The sequence below is a fragment of the Doryrhamphus excisus genome, linkage group LG19 (genome assembly GCF_037039965.1).
Source record: "Doryrhamphus excisus strain RoL-2023G ecotype Guam linkage group LG19, RoL_Dexc_Guam_v1.1, whole genome shotgun sequence".
Taxonomy (NCBI): Eukaryota; Metazoa; Chordata; class Actinopteri; order Syngnathiformes; family Syngnathidae; genus Doryrhamphus; species Doryrhamphus excisus.
Window position 1 is genome coordinate 6,207,824 of NC_136375.1, and position 16,630 is coordinate 6,224,453.

Genomic DNA, 16,630 nt, shown 5'->3' on the forward strand with positions numbered 1-16,630 from the left:
GTACCCCGCCTCTCACCCAAAAGACAGCTGGGATAGGCTCCAGCTTGACATTGTCTTCTCTAGTAAAACAAATAAGACAGAAATGAATAAACATGAACATGCTAGTCTGTATGATCACAATTCCATCCCAATAAAAGGCACATCGGGAAAAACTATCCTCTTCTGCCCTCTTGTGGCCAGTCCTGTCATTGCAACCGGTGCCTGCTGTAGACATATAATAATGAATTAATAAAATAAATTTATAAAAATAATATGGAAAATAATCACATATAATTTTGTTGTATTGTTTTTTTAAATGTGTGGATATTTTGGAATTTAGACATACAAAATACTATACTAATAATGAATTAATATAAATTAAATGAATAAAAATCATATGCAAAATAATCACATAAATATATTAATCATATAAATAATTGGCTGGCCACCAGTCCAGGGTGGATCCCGCCCCAAGACAGCTGGGATAGGCTCCAGCACCCCCATGATCCTCATGAGGATAAGCGGTAGAAAATGAATGAATGAATGAATGTCTGTATGATCACAATTCCATCCCATTATGTATGGAATGAAAGGCATCTCTGGAAAACCTATCCTCTTTTGCCCTCTTGTGGCCAGTCCTGTCATTGCAACCGATGCCTGCTGTACAAACTTGGAACTATGACCACTCCTCATCATTATTCCGCAGTATTATTCATGGGTAACAAAGTAAATGATACATTTTTGTAGGTTACTCCTATCAGAGAAATGCCACGGCAGATCAGAGGCTGCGTGGCATTTAAAGAGATCTCTCTGTGGTGTGGAGATAATCAGGAGTGTCCTAACTCAGTAAGTCTTAAGCTGCACCGGGTCTTGTTTAATAAGCACTTAAACAGCTTGGACAGGCAGGCCTGCCAGTCTCACTCGGCCCAACGTATAGACAGGCACATGGCTTCTTATCCAGGCCAGGTAGACGGGACTAACCACACCCTCATCACTTTAAAGCTCCCTGGACAAGTTCATACACGTTTAATGGCAGAGGTTTGACCCTGGAACGGATGATTTCTTTTTGCCAAAAAAAACAATTTACTTGTTTATTTTGGGAATAACCGCCATTGGCCGGCGACCAGTCCTTGGTGTCCCCCGCATCTGGACAGAAGTCATCTGGGATAGGCTCCAGCATGCCCCCGCCATTCTAGTGAAATGGACTTTCCTAATAAATAACATTAATAATGTTGAATAAGATTTAATACGCTCAAGAAAAGATGACACAAGCTATGAACTCTGGGTCGAGATGATGTGTGGCCTTTTATTGTGGCCAGCATGAGGCACACCTCAGGTCAGGGCATGCCCCATGTGCGGCTTGTGGCTGTTTTTTTATTGCTTATATTCTAAAAATCGAATTTAAAAAATCTGCAGTAATTAAAGAAAATTTTGATTGCGGAAAAAGTTATGATATGCCAAAAATAAAGTCAAAATACTATGGGAATAAAGTCATAATTACAAGAAAAATGTACAAGAATGAAGTTGAAATAGTTGAAAAAGAAAAAAAAGAATAAAGTCACAATTTTGCATGAGAAAAAAATATGTAATTTCAGTAGCATGGAGTTGAGATTTTATTAAGTTTTAATATAAAAAAAAATATATATATATAAAATTATGTTATGAATTATTATGCATAATTTTAATATTAAGTCATAACACTACAGCAAACAAAATAAAGTCGTAAATAAACATCATAGTTTCATGAGAAAAAAGGTACACATTTTGTGAGAATAAACTTGTAATATATGTATATATTTATATCTATAATAATACAATAATATTGTATATATATATATATATATATATATATATATATATTGTGAGAATAAACTTGTAATATTTATATATATTTATATCTGTCTATATTATATATATTCATATCTTCTATAGAGCAGCTACACACCATTACCCGCACATAAAGCTTCCCAGATCTTCCAGGATCTGCACCTACTCCAGCAGGATTTCCTTGGATTTCCAAAACAGTCTGATTTAATGTATTCCACCGACGGCCCGCCTCCGGGCACGCCCACTTCGCTGTGATTGGTCACAACTCACCTTGACCAGCCAACTGCTTGTACCCCGGCACGCCCATATAAGGAAGTCCGGCTCGCAGTGACGTCATGTTCGAAAAAACTCTCTCCGAGCCATCCCAAATTGAACTTTAAACCTCACTATGTGAAACTTTGGCACGGTTTAACATTGTAACAACATTTATGATGCGGCTGTGATGCGGCTGTGATGCGGCCGTGATGCGGCTACATCCGCCGATGCCTCGTCCACTGTTGAGATGATCACCTGACCAGACAGATCCCAGCTAACCTTCAGCACTCTCTGTAGGACTCTCTGGAGGACAGAAGGATTGTCTGCCTCCTCCTCGGGGACTCTCGTCTGCCCCCCCCGGACCAGTTCTGCATTGGCTTTGTTTTGTGTTGTCATATTTTGGAGGTAGACCGCAATAAGGGAAGCATGGGAGTGCAACAGGAGGATGTGGAAAAGTTCCTCAAAGGGAATCCGGCGTTTGCTAAAGAGTACTTCGCCAGGAAGATGAACCAAAGCTCCATATCCAAGGTGTCGGCACTCCAGGAGAAGCAGGTGGACTTCAGCCAGTTTCAGGAGCTGAGCCAGGTACGAGTACCAGCATTATCCATCATCATCATCTTCATCATCAAGATCCGTCAACCCTTCTTTCCAGGTGGAGGAGAGCCGAATCATGTACGGGCTCATCAAAGACATGCAGGAGAACATCAACATGGAAAAGGTGGTCTTCAAGATCCTTAAAAGAATCAGCGCCCTCATCCACGCCGACCGCTGCAGCCTGTTCATGTACCGGCAGAGGAACGGCGTCGGCGAGCTGGCCACCCGGCTCTTCAACGTGCAGACTCAGTCCGAGCTGGACGACTGCGTGGTGCCGCCCGATTCTGAGATCGTCTACCCGCTGGACATGGGGATTGTGGGCCACGTAGCCCAGACCAAGAAAACTGTTAATGTTAAGGACGTTAAAGAGGTAAGCGTCGCCTGTAGTTCACAGTATTACCACCAGGTGGCAACAAATCGTACACCAAGTTTCCCCTCCCATGTACTTATTACTAAAGTCTATCTTCTCAGCCGATATGTGTTGAAAAACACTTAAATAGTTTGGGAAAAGCTTTCTTTCCTTCATACAGTTGGTAACATTAGAGACTAATATGCTAGCAGTCAAAATAATCACCGTGACTGTTACTTCCTGGTTCCGAAAACGAAGAAGATGGAAAATAAGCGAAGAAGAAGAAAAAGCTGATCCATAAGTAAATTGAATGTCTGTAAACATTCTAAATAAGTTTGGAAAAGGCGACCAAAATGAACACTATGAATGTCCCGAGTGTCTTGGGTAAAGCTGAAGAACAAGGTAAAGAAGAACAAGGTACAGAAGAATAAAGTTAACGAAAAGGGTATATTTTAGTGCGGCTAATGATTGTTATTTACACAACAAGCTAGCAAGTATGGCGAAAAAGATGGTTCTTTTGGAGACAAGCTAACAGCGACTTAATGCCGCCTAGCTATACTTGACAAGTGAAGGTTTAAATCCCTTGGTAGACATAATCCATTTATCTGCAGCTCCACTCCATTGGATTAGACAGCCCCCACCAGTAATGTACTACTCAGCTACTTTAGTGTCTCCCATACAAACTGGACATTCGGCAGGGTGTACAAAGTGTGGCCCGGGGGCCATTCTAAACAAAAACTCCAAGAAAAAAATGCATTAATTTTAAAAGAAGTCAAATATTTTTTTAGAATAAAGTTGAAACCTAACAAGAAAAAGTCATAATTGTAAGAGAATAACATAGTAATATTGCGAGGAACAACAATGTCATTTTAGTGGTATAGAGTTGAAATATTAAACAGGAGGCTGTTTCTTTAAACATCGTAATATAAAGTTGTAATTTTTTTGGAAAATTCGGCTGCGGAAAAAGCTATAATGTTACAAGATGAAAGTCAAAATATATGAATAAAGACATCATTACGAAAAGAAAAAAAAATGATATAGAGTAAAACGAGAGTAAAAAAAACAGCATAAATTAAAAAAAAACAGCTGACTTTTTATGAGAATAAAGTCAAAATATTAAGAGAAAAATGTTGCATTGTAACAGAAAGAAAAGTTGCAATTTAATATTTTGTGGAAAATTATAATAATCATTTTAGCAGCAGAGATTTGGAATGTTGACATTTTAGATGATTTGGACTGATCTTTCACACATATAATTGTGTTCTATGGCTATAGGAACATGGAACGTACCAAAAGAAAGATTAGGAAAAAAAGCTTGTTTTTACCTTTTTTCGTTCCCCAGTAATCAGCAGGACAACATCGGTAAGTTTCAGGAAAATATCAGTTCCTGACTAGAAAAGGGAGAAAAGCTGAAATATCTAAACAGCTATACCAACATAAACAACACAAAAAGGCTTGTTTGACATAAAAATAACAATATATTTACAAATATTACAATTGTAGCTGAACTATGTGTGCATACATTTACATTTCTTTACAATAGGTGACCTTCTGCACGCTGCACTCCTCCATGCTCTCCCCATTGCTCTTTCCTGTGAAATGTCTTTACATGCAAACATCCATGACATGCACCTTGTGACCGTTTTTACACTTGCACTAGTAGTATAATCTTTGATTGCACACTTGTGTGACCTCTTTTTACCTCCTGTCCCAAAAAATGTAAAAGAATAGATCATTGGGGTTTATAAAAATGGTAAAATATGTCTTTGCTATTGAATGAGTTAGTAATCAGCTTTTTCACCAAAACGACAAAGCTGAGATGCACGTTTTTCTTGAAATGTACTGAATAAAACGTCTTCTTCTGTGCATCTTCTGTTTTTCAGAACCAGTACTTCAGCTCCTTTGTGGACAGCCTGACCGAGTACGAGACCAGAAATGTCCTGGCCACGCCCATCCTCAACGGCAAAGACCTGGTGGCCGTCATCATGGCGCTCAACAAGACCACCGGCCCGCATTTCACCAGCGAGGACGAGGACGTACGTGCCTACAGCGTCCAGCCGTGCAGTCGGAGCGGCGGGCGTTAACTTTCTTTACCTTTTTTACTCTTGCAGCTTTTTTTAAAATACCTGAAAATCGCCACCTTGAACCTGAAGATCTACCACCTGAGCTACCTGCACAACTGCGAGACACGTAAAGGACAGGTGCCCGTCACCATCTCACCTTCTTCAGTCATCCAGACAGCAGCACCATCCTATTAGATCCCAACCCAGGAGCTCCGTCTGCCTTTACGAAGATCATCAATTACACCTTTATGACAACCTAATGATAATACGACACATTTAGTTATTATTAGGGGTGCGCTATCATTATCGGGATGATATGAGGGAATTATGACATTCCACCCATAAATCTGATAACTATAAACACAGCTTCATAATAACAAAAATAACATACACTTTCCGAGGAAGACATTTTGTGTGCTAGTTGTACCAAATGCTCCACCCTGAAACGCCACTTGAAACGCCAGCGGTGTGGCATTTAAAAAGTTTAGAAGGTTTGCCAGAGACCTCCATTGTGTCACACCAGCTGCTCGGAGCATGTGCCCGAATGCAGTGCACCTTGCTGGGCCACGCCAGGCGGCTACTACCCCTCTGTACTCTGGTTCTCTGGACCTCCATGGTGTCACACCAGCTGCTCACAGTGTGTGCCCGAATGCAGTGCACCTTGCTGGGTCATGCCAGGCGGCTACTACCCCTCTGTACTCTGGTTCTCCTGGATCTCCAGAGCTGCCCTCCAGCTGCTCACAGTGTGTGCCCGAATGCAGTGCACCTTGCTGGGCCATGCCAGGCGGTTCCTCCCCTCTGTACTCTGGTTCTCCTGATAGTAGTGATGTGGTAGTACTACTGTCACAATATTTGATTAGTACTAATCAACAGGTCAGTCCATTTGGTCAAATCGTAATTTGTTCCCAGTCCTTTGTACCTCCAGGTGTGTGAACTTACAGCTACATTTTAGCCTACATAGGTTGGTTATTGGTACCAAGTTACCAAGTTAGCGGATGTCTGTAATTATTATCATTTTAACTTAACTACAATAAGTAAAGCTAGCATGCATGGGCTTTTCATTCCCAATGTGCACACTTTGAATGTGTGTTTGTGTGCGTCCATGCATCCTAGTTGCTGCTCTGGTCGGCCAACAAAGTCTTCGAGGAGCTGACCGACATCGAGCGGCAGTTCCACAAGGCCTTGTACACCGTGCGCGCTTACCTCAACTGCGACCGCTACTCCGTGGGCTTACTCGACATGACAAAGGAGAAGGTGAACTTTACTCGTCTCCGCATCACATCCCGTGTCATCTTCTTTTTTGTAAGCAGACGTTTCTCTCCGGCTGTCCTCCAGGAGTTCTTCGATGTGTGGCCAGTGTTGATGGGAGAGCAGCCACCTTACTCCGGGCCTGTGACGCCCGATGGGAGGGTATGCTATCTTTAGAAACAACCTTTTACTTCCTTTGGTAATTACTACATTTGGAATGACTCTTTCTCCCCCCATCCCACAGGAAGTCAGCTTTTACAAAGTCATTGATTATATATTACATGGGAAGGAGGAGATCAAAGTCATACCGTAAGTACATTTCTACTTTTGCAGCTACAGTCATAATAATAATAATAATAATACAGGCATGATGTCACTATTTTAATGCACATTTTTTAGTATTATTATTATTATTTTTTCATTTGAAGTTGAATTAATGTAAAAATGAATCATAACAAAGCAAAATAAAATACATTTTATAGCAATAGTAGATAATATAATAATGATAGCAACATAGTAATACTAAATAAACTGAATAGGTAAGTAAAATGTGATTTAGTTTTCTTAACATTACTTATTTATTTTTAATTGTATGTTTGGCAAATTAAGAAAATAATAACAAAGAAAAAAGTACATATAATATATAATATATAATATATATATATATATATATATATGTATATATATAATAAATATATGTATATATATATAATAAATATATGTATATATATAATAAATAACTTGTTTTTTCTTTTGACTTGTTTTTTATTTTATCTTTGACTAATTAAGAAATTAATCACAATAAAGAAAACTAAAATACATAAGTTTAAGTACAGCAAATACAATAATAACAATTCAATAATTTCATGACATTTAAAACATTGTAGGATACATTTAAATGATTCTATTAAATAATTTGAATTTCATATTCACTAATCATGTTTATTTAGTATTTTTATTGATTTTCTATCGGTACTGACTATCAGTGGTTTGAGTTTTGCACGTGCGTACATGCGGGAGTCACCTTTGTTGTTATGCAATTAAATGTCAAAAATCTGCTAAAGTCAAAAGTGTTTTTTTTGCAGTTCAAACGATTTTTGGTAGGTTTTTGTCCATAAAATAATAATAATAATAATGTGCATGGTTGAAGATGACATAATTTCTCGTGTTGTCATGCAGCAACCCGCCTGCGGACCACTGGGCCTTGAGCAGCGGCCTGCCTACGTACGTTGCTGAAAGCGGCTTTGTGAGTAGCGTTTCCACGTCACGTTACTACGATTTCCCGGGCACGTCATTGCTCACGTGTTGTTTTTGCCGTGTTGTTAGATTTGCAACATCATGAACGCGGGAGCAGACGAGACATTTGGGTTTCAGGTAAGAGGAGAACACCAAGACCACCAAGGGGACTTTAACGGACGCCGGTCCCAGACCATGACCCCCACATGTTTGTTTGTTCAGACCGAGCCCCTGGACAGCAGCGGATGGACCATCAAGAACGTTCTCTCCCTGCCGATTGTCAACAAAAAGGAGGAAATAGTGGGCGTGGCCACCTTCTACAACAGAAAAGATGGAAAGCCTTTCGACGAGCAAGATGAGCAGCTCATGGAGGTATAGTCAGACCGAGGGATGTCCCGTACTGGCGATAATGGAGCTCCCCTGTTCAGCATCCGCCCGTGTCTTCTCCCAGGCGTTGACCCAGTTCCTGGGCTGGTCGGCTTTGAACACGGACACGTACGACAAGATGAACAAGCTGGAGAACCGTAAAGACATCGCCCAGGACATGGTGCTGTACCACGTCAAATGCCGGAATGATGAAATTCAAAATATCCTGGTGGGTACCGTCTGCTCGTGCCCTCACGGGGCCGCCACCCGCCGCACCTTCGCAAAACACAGGAAAACTACAAATAAAAATGGGAAAATCTGCAGAAATCCTACAAGAAAGTCCAAATGTTAAAAAGAAAACAACTAATATTGAATTTTACAAAAGTAAACTCGTAATATTCCAAGAATAAAAAAATATTTTTGTAGCATAAAGTTGAAATCCTAAAGAAAATAAAATCCTTTTTTTCCAAAGTCAAATAAGTTCAATTCTTTTAAATATTATTCATTCATTCATTCATTTTCTACCGCTTTTTCCTCACAAGGGTCCCGGGGGTGCTGGAGCCTATCCCAGCTGTCTTCGAGCGAGAGGCGGGGTACACCCTGGACTGGTGGCCAGCCAATCACAGGGCACATATAGACAAACAACCATTCACACTCACATTCATACCTATGGACAATTTGGAGTCACCAATTAACCTAGCATGTTTTTGGAATGTGGGAGGAAACCGGAGTACACGGAGAAAACCCAGGCTTGCACTGCGCGCTAACCACTCGTCCGCCGTGCCGCCCTTAAATATTATTATTATTATTATTTTTTACCAATAATAGGCCGTATTCAACCATGAAACGGTGATCTTTAATCATTGATTATTGTTTGGAGCCATAATCCAACCACAATATTCCAAGGGATTACTGTACTTGGAAAATATCCTTATTTTTTCACCATGTGGGCCTGGCTGGGAAAAGTTTTGGACCTTTGTGGGTTAGCGAGTTGTAGCGTGACTTGATTGTTTCCTAACTCCTCCCAGAACACCAAGGAAGTGTACGACTGCGAACCATGCGAGTGCGAAGAAGAGGAGCTTCTAGACATCTTGGTAAAAGACGCAAAGATCAAAGATCATCAACTCTTGCACGGCTCGCGCGTTCACGCCCGCTCCTTTTGGGCTGTTTTCAGAAAAAAGACCTGCCGCCTCTGATAAAGAAATTTGAGATCTACGAGTTCCGCTTTTCGGATTTCAACTGCACAGAAACGGAGCTGGTCAAGTGCGGCATACAGATGTACTACGAAGTCGGGGTGGTCAAGAAGTTCCAAATCCCTCAGGAGGTGACCACACCCTCATACATTTTGTATCGGCCGTGTTGTGGGCTTCCCGAGACTAACAGCGCCTCCCTTCCCAGGTGCTGGTCCGCTTCATGTACTCCGTCAGCAAAGGCTACAGAAGGATCACGTACCACAACTGGCGCCACGGCTTCAACGTGGGACAGACCATGTTCACCCTGTTGACGGTATTGTATTTAAAGTCCTACAAGGCGTTGTTGACCACCTTTGGGATAGGCGGGGCTTCTCAAATGCTCTCAACTTGGGACCCATATTGACTCGCCACCCACTTTTATTTAAGCCCGTTTTAGTTTTTACACATGCATGGAAGTCATTTTGATTTTTTTTTTATTATGTTTACCCTTGAAGGCATTTTAATTTAAAATATTTTTAACACTTTCATTAAAGTCATTCTTTATTTTTATTTTTTTTTTGTACATTTTTATGATTTGTTTTTATTTAAATAATTATTTATTTACACTTTTATTTAACTTATTTTATTATTAATTATTTTATTGTTTTTTATTTAAATCATTTTTATGTTTATTTATTGTTATTTTTATGCTTTTATTGAAGTCAGTTTTGTTTTTATGTTTTTTTCTACATTCATTTTTTTACACTTTCAAGTCATGTGTATTTATATTTAATTTATGTAATTGTTTTACTTTTTTGTAATATTTTTTACACTTTTACCATCCATTTTCTACCGCTTATCCTCACAAGGGTCGCTGGGGTGCTGGAGCCTATCCCAGCTGTCTTGGGGGAGAGGCGGGGTCCACCCTGGACTGGTGGTCAGCCAATCACAGGGCACATATAGACAAACAACCATTCACACTCACATTCATACCTATGGACAATTTGGAGTGGCCAATGAAGTTAGCATGTTTTTGGAATGTGGGAGGAAACCGGAGAACCCGAAGAAAACCATTTTTGTGGGTTGAGAACCACTGCTGTGCGCGCATGTCCCTCAGCCCCATGGGTGGGTTTTGCATGGTTTGGTTTGTGGACGGAATTTTTTGACCCACAAAACATTGGGGCCAACCCTGATCGGAACATCCCTGATACCGTATAAACTACAGTAACAACTTAGCGTATCTTTTCAAATATGAAAATCGCAAAGTTTCATCCTTTGATTTTTCCCGATGTGGCCCTCACTGGAAAAGGTTTGGACACCCCAGGACTACAACCATCATGAGCAACCCCTACCAAATCCTGAAAGGACTGATTGCTGCACTAATGTTTTGTCCTAGACGGGGATGCTGAAGAGGTACTACACAGACTTGGAGGTCATGGCCATGATCACTGCCGGCTTCCTCCATGATATCGACCACAGAGGGACCAACAACTTGTACCAGGTCAAGTAAGTGACGCTTTGCTCTCCATCTTCATGCATCGTTCCTGTTTGTTTTGAGGTTTTTCCATTGAGTCTTGTTGCCCGCAGGTCAGGCAATCCACTAGCCAAGCTGCACGGCTCCTCCATTTTGGAGCGCCACCATCTGGAGTTCGGGAAGTTCCTCTTGTCCGACGAGGTGAGAGCTGAAGCTAAAATGCAGATAGAAAAAAAAAATATATATAAGGACGTTGTCTTCATGTCTCTACGCGCTGCAGTCACTGAACATCTACCAGAACCTGAACAGGCGACAAGTGGAGCACGTGATTCACCTGACCGATATTGCCATCATCGCCACCGACCTCGCTCTTTATTTCAAGTGAGTTTGCTCGCTCTGTGTAATTTTGTAACAAAACAAGGAAGACCTGTCAATCATCTGCTAGGAAGAGGACCATGTTTCAGAAGATAGTGGACCTGTCGCACACGTATGAGGACGAGAAGAAGTGGGTGGACTTCCTGTCTCTGGAAACTACCAGGAAAGAGATCGTCATGTGAGTAGAGGTTCTCAAAGCTGGTTCTTTGCTGGCTGGTTCTTTGCTGGCTGGTTCTTTGCTGGCTGGTTCTTTGCTGGCTGGTTCTTTGCTGGCTGGTTCTTTGCTGGCTGGTTCTTTGCTGGCTGGTTCTTTGCTGGCTGGTTCTTTGCTAGCTGGTTCTTTGCTCGCTGGTTCTTTGCTCGCTGGTTCTTTGCTAGCTGGTTCTTTGCTCGCTGGTTCTTTGCTCGCTGGTTCTTTGCTAGCTGGTTCTTTGCTCGCTGGTTCTTTGCTCGCTGGTTCTTTGCTAGCTGGTTCTTTGCTCGCTGGTTCTTTGCTCGCTGGTTCTTTGCTAGCTGGTTCTTTGCTAGCTGGTTCTTTGCTCGCTGGTTCTTTGCTCGCTGGTTCTTTGCTAGCTGGTTCTTTGCTCGCTGGTTCTTTGCTCGCTGGTTCTTTGCTCGCTGGTTCTCTCCTTCACCGTAACGCCGTGTTTGGCTGCAGGGCCATGATGATGACGGCGTGTGACTTGTCTGCTATCACCAAGCCTTGGGAGGTGCAGAGCAAGGTGAGAGACAATGAAGACAATAAACATACATGTGCAGTACTCACCCGGGTTTTTTGGGCGGGGGGTGGTATTTTGTAGGTTGCCTTGTCGGTGGCAGCAGAATTTTGGGAGCAGGGCGACCTGGAGAGAACTGTATTGGAACAACAACCCATTGTAAGTCAGTTCATCGGTCCAGCTTGGACAAAAACGAAATTGAAGCATTTTTGAAAGTGAAGTCAAATTGCAAATTGCAATGCCACCGCTGGAGAGAGCCATTTATGGCTAAAGAAGGTTGAGAGACACCCAATTGCTCTCAGACCCTTGCCTAGAGACCATTCTTGTAACTGCGAGGGTAAAAGTCTAGCAGGTATTGATGCATCCATCCTTTGTCTTGTACTTATACGGGTCCAAGTCATGGGTGCAGCAGCCTCAGTAGGGGAGTCCTCGTATGCCCTGGGGCCTCCTCCCGGCTGAGCATGCGTGGAACACCTCACCAGGGAGGCATCCATGCCTCAACATTTATTACACATGATTAAGTGTTGGACCGTGTGACTTTATACCTTATCTCTGTAGTATCTCTCAGAAGAACTACCCCATCAATCTCACACTCCAACCAAACCTCACTCACGAGCAGGTATTTGTATGACTTTATAACTTATTGCTGTTGAGGTTTAAAACTCCCAGAAATAGGAATAACCCCTACAAACAGAAGTTTATGTACTGTACTCCCTCGATCTTCATCTTTAGCAATCCATCATAATGCTGCTGGCCAATGCTAATGTGTGAGTCTGTATATTGTCTTCATTTTTAGGGGTGCTCTGATCAGGGTTTCATTTTCCGTTACCGAGTGAAATTGTCCCATACAAACACATAGATGAAGTGTTTTCTGTGCATTTTATGTCTACTATATTGGGTAATGGGAATGAATAGATCACTATAGGGGTGTTATTCTATGTCTACAGGGCTCTAATAATGTTAAAAGTCATATTTAGAAAGTTGTATACAGGTTTTCTGTGCATATTATGTCTACTATATTGGGTAATGGGAATGTGTAGGTCACTATAGGGGTGTTATTTCATACCTTGAGGTCTCTAATAATGTTAATAACATATACAGAAGGCCATAAACAGGTTTTCTGTGCTTATTATGTCTACTATATTGGGTAATGGGAATCCATAGGTCACTATAGGGGTGTTATTTCATGTCTACAGGGCTCTAATAATGTTAAAAGCCATATTTAGAAAACAGGTTTTCTGTCTACTATATTGGGTAATGGGAATGTATAGGTCACTTTAGGAGTGTTATTTCATACAGAGAGGGCTCTAATAATGTTAATAACTTAATACAGAAGGCCATAAACGGGTTTTCTGTGCTTATTATGTCTACAATATTGGGTAATGGGAAAGCATAGGTCACTATAGGGGTGTTATTTCATGTCTACAGGGCTCTAATAATGTTAAAAGCCATATTTAGAAAGTTGTAAACAGGTTTTCTGTGCTTATTATGTCTACAATATTGAGTAATGGGAATGTGTAGGTCACTATAGGGGTGTTATTTCATGCCTAGAGGGCTCTAATAATGTTAAAAGCCATATTTAGAAAGTTGTAAACAGGTTTTCTGTGCATATTATGTCTACTATATTGGGTAATGGGAATGAATAGGTCACTATAGGGGTGTTATTTCATGTCTTCAGGGCTCTAATAATGTTAAAAGCTATATTTAGAAAGTCGTAAACAGGTTTTCTTTCGTAATGTATATACTATATTGGGGAATGTATAGGCCACTGTAGGGAATGACTATAGGGATGACTGTATTTAGTGTACAGCACTATAGATTTACTATACACTGAAGAATGATCCCTTTAGTGTCTCAATAGCTGGCAGTGCAAGGACATAAGAATGTATGGGGGCTGCATGAGTGCTGTCAGCATTGGGGAGCTGTGGTTCATCAAGGGGATTCATGGATTCCAACATGGAAGCGGGGAAACCGAGCCTCAAGCATGAACCCCACCTCCAATATTAGCAGGGTTGTTTACGATGGGTTGTTTTTGTTCAGAATATGTGTTGTTCTTTTTAACGGCCACCAGCCGATGATGGACAGGACTAAAGCAGCGGAGCTCCCCAAGCTCCAGTGTGGTTTCATCGACTTTGTCTGCACGTTTGTCTACAAGGTAGGTCCTCCTCGCCGTGCGTAGCGCTCCTACAAAGTGCAGGGCTCCCAGTAGGACCCATTGTTTTGTCGTCGCAGGAGTTCTCACGCTTCCACCCTCAAATCCAACCCATGTTGGACGGGATCCTCAACAACCGGAAGGAGTGGAACGCCAAGAAAGAAGAGTACGAGGCCAAACTCAAAGCCATCGAGGACGAGAAGGCGGCGAGGCAGGCTGCCGCCGCCAGCAAAGGTAGATCCCTTCTTTTGGCGTGACGGTCATTCGGTCTCATGGTTTCTCTCCTCCTTCCACATCAGTGGATAACAGCGGCGGTGGGGGCTCCAAGACGTGCTCGCTATGCTGAACGGTGAAGTTTGATGAGCAAAGATCAGAATGTGAAATGGTCAGGAATGTCCGGTAGGGGTTCTTCTGGTGCTCTGCAGAAAGGAGGTTTCTTTGATTTAGTGTTACATATTTGGCCTGAGTATATTTGTGTAAGATGCTTTTATATGTACAACGTGTAAATAACACCTCTGTCATCATGTAGTAGTAGTATAAATAAACAAATACTGTATATTTAAGTCATTGTAGGCTTCCAGTCTGACATTTTCCAAATTACTTTAGGACACAGTCAGAAGCTCAGCTTTGTACAGCACGCTTGCTTCTCTTAATGTAACTAGCTAGCCGCTTATTGGTGATGCCTTTATACTGTATTTACTGTATGTGTGAGGTCACACTACATGGTACAATCTATTGGACATCCACATTTACTAATGCTGCCGCCGCTGCTGCTAAAAAGTTGACATTTATTTTCTTGTACAGTTGGCCCTCGTTGCACCGCGGTTCTAACATCTCCGTTTTTCCAAAATGAATAAATGAATAAATAAATGCTGTTTCGTGGTTGACTACAGTACAAAAAAATCATTATTTAAAGCAGGGGTCTCAAACTTGCGGCCCGCGGGCCAAATGCGGCCCGCAGGATGCTAGTTTGAGGCCCCCGCCTTAATGGTTTGATATGGATGCCGTATGGTTTCATGAACCCAGAAATAACAGCTTAAAGCTGCGTGCACACCGGACACAATTGGTGCGATTTTGCCCCGCCCATACGCAAGCGAACAAGCCCGCCTGTTTTGCTTTTTCTCTCATTATCCATGACTGAGATCAAAACACTGAAAAAGTGTTGTTTTTTTTTTTTTAAACCTGATGCGGCCCAGCCTCACCCAGACCCTAGCTCCAGTGGCCCCCAAGTAAATTGACTTTGAGATCCCTGATTTAAAGGATCCATGACATAATTATCAACTTTGTTTGAATGTGTTATAGATTGTGATTATGTTCTACATTGTTCCATTTTTAAAAGCAAACAGGAAATTGGTAGACGTGGCATTTATAGTTGATGGCAGTGATGTCATTGGGGTGACCTCTATTAGCCAAACGTTTCTGGAGGTAAATGCTGGATATTTTTCTTCAAAATAGTAGTCATTCCAAATTGTTGTGTTGCTGCTGGATGTTCATAGTATCTGAGTGATGGTGTGAGTGTCTCTTTTTCAAAAGAGGAAGGTTTAAAGACAACGATGGATGAAGAGAGATTGTGATTTTGTTCTACATTGTTCCATTTTTAAAAGCAAACAGGAAATTGGTAGACGTGACATTTACAGTTGATGGCAGTGATGTCATTGGGGTGACCTCTATTAGCCAAACGTTTCTGGAGGTGAATGCTGGATATTTTTCTTCAAAATAGTAGTCATTCCAAAATATTGTGTTGCTGCTGGATGTTCATAATATCTGAGTGATGGTGTGAGTGTTTTTTTTTTCAAAAGAGGAAGGTTTAAAGACAACGATGGATGAAGAGAGATGGATGCCCACCCCGAGTTCTGTCATTTGCAGGGATCATTTCAGTGAAAAGTGCTACGAACGAATGCCTTTACAAAAAAAGGATGCTATTTTGCTCGGAGACAGCAAAAAAAGACAAGAACGTCAAGGTTGCCACAGAACAGAGTAAGTCATGTCTTGTTTATTACGTCATGTCTCGAAACACTATTCCATGCTAGCGACAAGGCTAAAAAGCATTATAGATCCTACATAAACATCATGTATGTTTACTGGGATGACTAAATGAAGCATAAGCAACCCCAGGGCAATTTACGCTCACCATTCTGTGTTTTGAAGGCCACCGATCTTTATCTCGATGTCCTAAGTCTATGTTCTGCAAGTTCTCCATTTCACTTCCTAATGTTTCTCCTTTTATTTTCTCCACCAAAACTATTGACAAATGGCTCCAATCTTGGATTTAATCCCTGTAAACGTCCTCTGTCTTGCACGCCTCCATGTTTGTTTACCTCAGTGATTATACAGTGACTGCACAGCGAGAGCTAGCTCGTCATAGCTGGCACCATTAACGATAAATGTCATTTCATAAGTGGAACCACATGGAACATAACTACAAACAACAAATAAACATATTTTAATGGATGGATGATAGGTAAAACAAAACAACCTTAAGCAAGACATAAAGACCAGAACAAGAAAATAAAATAAAAATAAATAAATATGGAATAGATCATGTCCAATTTAATAATAATACATCATTATAGTAATTTAATAAACCCAGTCTTGTGTGTTTTTATCGCTCCCCCTCTGTTGTGTTCAAAAGCCGAGTGATCAACTCAGTCTTTCATTGAAGCAGGGCAGTGATAGTAATCGGCTGATAGTGATAGTAAATGAAATTGAAGCAGGGCAGTGATAGTAATCGGCTGATAGTGATAGTAAATGAATTTTCCCCCTCTTATTACCATTTTATTGTTTCACATCAAGTGCACCGTTATTCTCTTATCGTTACACTTGA

General features: G+C 41.2%; 1 protein-coding gene across 1 annotated transcript; it reads left to right on the forward strand.

Moving 5' to 3' along the window:
• Window positions 1-2,243: 2,243 nt before the first annotated feature.
• Window positions 2,244-14,369, forward strand: LOC131107135 (rod cGMP-specific 3',5'-cyclic phosphodiesterase subunit beta). The gene is made up of 23 exons (XM_058056862.2): window positions 2,244-2,646; window positions 2,714-3,025; window positions 4,888-5,040; window positions 5,116-5,205; window positions 6,181-6,321; window positions 6,403-6,477; window positions 6,560-6,624; window positions 7,495-7,561; window positions 7,642-7,689; window positions 7,774-7,923; window positions 8,003-8,146; window positions 8,946-9,011; window positions 9,092-9,241; window positions 9,316-9,423; window positions 10,486-10,595; window positions 10,677-10,764; window positions 10,844-10,944; window positions 11,009-11,116; window positions 11,597-11,660; window positions 11,739-11,813; window positions 13,726-13,809; window positions 13,887-14,040; window positions 14,106-14,369. The coding sequence occupies exons 1-23, from the start codon at window positions 2,488-2,490 to the stop codon at window positions 14,150-14,152; spliced, it is 2,559 nt and encodes an 852-aa protein (XP_057912845.2). The 5' UTR covers window positions 2,244-2,487; the 3' UTR covers window positions 14,153-14,369.
• Window positions 14,370-16,630: the final 2,261 nt, after the last annotated feature.

Bases quoted from the DNA above. Each gene is read 5' to 3' on its own strand.
- LOC131107135 (XM_058056862.2), top strand. From the start codon at position 2,488: ATGGGAGTGCAACAGGAGGATGTGGAAAAGTTCCTCAAAGGGAATCCG. The intron at 6,478-6,559 runs GTATGCTATCTT...CCCATCCCACAG, and splicing joins CTGTGACGCCCGATGGGAGG to GAAGTCAGCTTTTACAAAGT. The intron at 11,661-11,738 runs GTGAGAGACAAT...GGTATTTTGTAG, and splicing joins CTTGGGAGGTGCAGAGCAAG to GTTGCCTTGTCGGTGGCAGC.